The sequence below is a fragment of the Penaeus vannamei genome, chromosome 17, assembly GCF_042767895.1.
Source record: "Penaeus vannamei isolate JL-2024 chromosome 17, ASM4276789v1, whole genome shotgun sequence".
Classification (NCBI taxonomy): Eukaryota; Metazoa; Arthropoda; class Malacostraca; order Decapoda; family Penaeidae; genus Penaeus; species Penaeus vannamei.
In genome coordinates this window covers 29,752,910-29,755,409 of record NC_091565.1, presented here as the reverse complement: position 1 = coordinate 29,755,409, position 2,500 = coordinate 29,752,910, and the positions used below count along the sequence as shown (strand labels likewise).

The following is a 2,500-nucleotide window of genomic DNA, read 5'->3' as shown; positions in this document are numbered from 1 at the left end:
CGACGGACTTCCTCCCCGAAGTTGTCACCCCGAAGAAGCAGGGGCCGCGACGTGGCTTCAGCGTGTCGGCTCTGCTGGGCGACGACCCTCGGCCCGACGACGTCAAGGAGGAGAAGGACAAGGTTGACATGAAGCCCCCCATCAGCTCCACGCCCCTGCCGACGCCTATCCAGACCAGCCCGGGCAGCCTTCACGGTGAGTTACTTGTCCTAGATTTTCTTTATTCTCTTTTCGATTGCATACCAAACGGTAATTACATTCTCGATCAGATGCAAGATAGAGGTAGCAAGTGATTTTATATCTAATTCTCCCATTCTCTGTCCCTCAGGTCTGTTCCGCCTGCCCGCGTCTTCGCCCCAGTCGTTGTCTCCGGACGCCTCCCGAGTGTGTGGTTCATTCACTAGCATAACGCCCACGAGAATCCAGAGACCCACGCCCATCCATGCAAACACCCCATCCTTCGCCCATGCACAATCCCCGGTCACCATGTACCCTTCAGTCGACGTGCACACGTCCCTGCAAGCACTCATGCACGCCCAGTCCCCGATCCTGTCGCCGCCTGCCAGCCTGTCCATTCCGCGGTGCCGCTCGCCCCTGCCTGCCCATGCTGAGTCTCCGGCAGCGCCCCTCTCGCCCAGGACTCAGGTTCACGGCTCCTTCAGCCCACCACAGCACCAGCAGAGCCCTTCCATCCACTCCCACTCTCCCATCCGAGCACAGACGCCTAAGAACGACCACCACGACTCCGGTGCGTCTTCGGGCTACGGATCGCCCGGCCTGGAGGAGTCGCCGAGGTTATACGCCTTCGAGCCCGCCCGTAGACCCATGCGAGAGGAAGAGGAGGAGGAGGACGCGGGCGTTCCGAAAAGTGTGTCACTGTACCACCACGCCCACGTCGAAGGCGCGGGCGAGCAGGCCGATGACGAGATGGAAGTCGATCAGGAATATGTGCCTAAGAAGCTCCGTGTTTCCAAGAAGTACAAAGACATGATGGGCTCCTGCAGTGACATCCTGTAGATGTGTGCTTGCCCATGTAAATATATAGTATAAGAATTGAGTGGATTTCATGCGTCGCGCAGACATTTTAAAGGGAAAACATTTATCTACTATTAAAAAAAAGTCAAATGTGTGAATATTTTCGTGTGTAAGCAACAGAGCAAAGAAGTTGCACTGATTATAAAAAACAGCTTTATTTTTGCTAACAAATTCCCAAGATAGTGTATTATTTTTGTACATGTTTTAAGATTCCGTGGAAGAGAAAACGATTGTTTGATAAGATAATCAAGTCCAGTGAAATGTGTCATGTTAGAAAAAATGGACGCGAAGCATTTGCTATACGATTATACTCATCTAGATTTATGATAAATAAAATATTGCAGACTCAGCTCAGCATACCTTCTTTTCCTATCTACATTTTCATCATTTCCTTTTCTCGGTATAAGGATTGATATAAATTGAAATACGACATAACTGATGGATTTATTTATTGCTGAAGTGCTTTGGTATTCATTGTCAAATATATTTTTCGATTACTTATATATAGCAGTTTATTTCCGAAGAACTGTTCTCCATCACTAAGTTACATTGTTGAGAAAATGGACAACAAAATCCCCCCCAAAACAGCACAAAAAAGTAGTAATGATATTTGAAATCAAAATAACAGGAAAAATATAACAATACAGTGGTGATGACGCTGAGAATAATAATAATGATAATTGTAATGAAAACAATAATCATAACAATAAAAATGATGATGAGGATGGCGATGATGATGAGGATAATAATAATGATATTCATAGTAAAAACAACAAAAACAATAATAATAATGATAATACTACAAATAACATAAATAATGATGAGCGTAACAACACTGCTAATAATAACAATAATGATAATAACGATAACAACAATAATAATGATAATAGGATAATAACAATAATGAAAATATGATAATAACAATAATGATAATAGTAAAAACAACAATAACAATAATGATAATAATAATGATAATGATTAAAGAAAAATAACAAGAAGAAATATGATGATAATAATGATAATGATAATACTAGCAATAGTTATAATAAGTATAATAATAGCAATAATAATAATAACAATAATGATAATAATAATAACAATGATAATAATAGGAATGATGATAACAATGATAGTAATAATAATAATGACGTTAGTATCAATGGTGTTGATGATGGTGGTGATGATAATATGATAATGATATCGATAATAATGACAATAATACTAACAAAGACAATGATAGTAATAATATTAGTAATAATAATGATGATGATGATAATAATAATAATGGTAATAATGATAACAATAATGATAATAATGATAACAATAATGATAATAATAGTATTAATAGTATTAATAGTAATAATAATAATAATAATAATAACAATAATAATAATAACAATAATAATAATAATGATAATAATAATAATAATATTATTATTATTATAAATGATAATAATAATGCTAA

At 38.4% G+C, this 2,500-nt stretch overlaps 1 protein-coding gene across 1 annotated transcript in view; it reads left to right on the top strand.

Moving 5' to 3' along the window:
- LOC113821867 (uncharacterized) overlaps positions 1 to 1,017 on the top strand; it is a 2,095-nt gene extending 1,078 nt beyond the window's left edge. Inside the window, exons 1-2 of the mRNA XM_027374394.2 lie at positions 1 to 195; positions 329 to 1,017. The exon at positions 1 to 195 is cut by the window's left edge and continues 1,078 nt beyond it. Of these exons, the coding sequence (XP_027230195.2) occupies positions 1 to 195; positions 329 to 1,017 (884 nt within the window). The remainder of the gene's footprint in view (positions 196 to 328) is intronic.
- Positions 1,018 to 2,500: the final 1,483 nt, after the last annotated feature.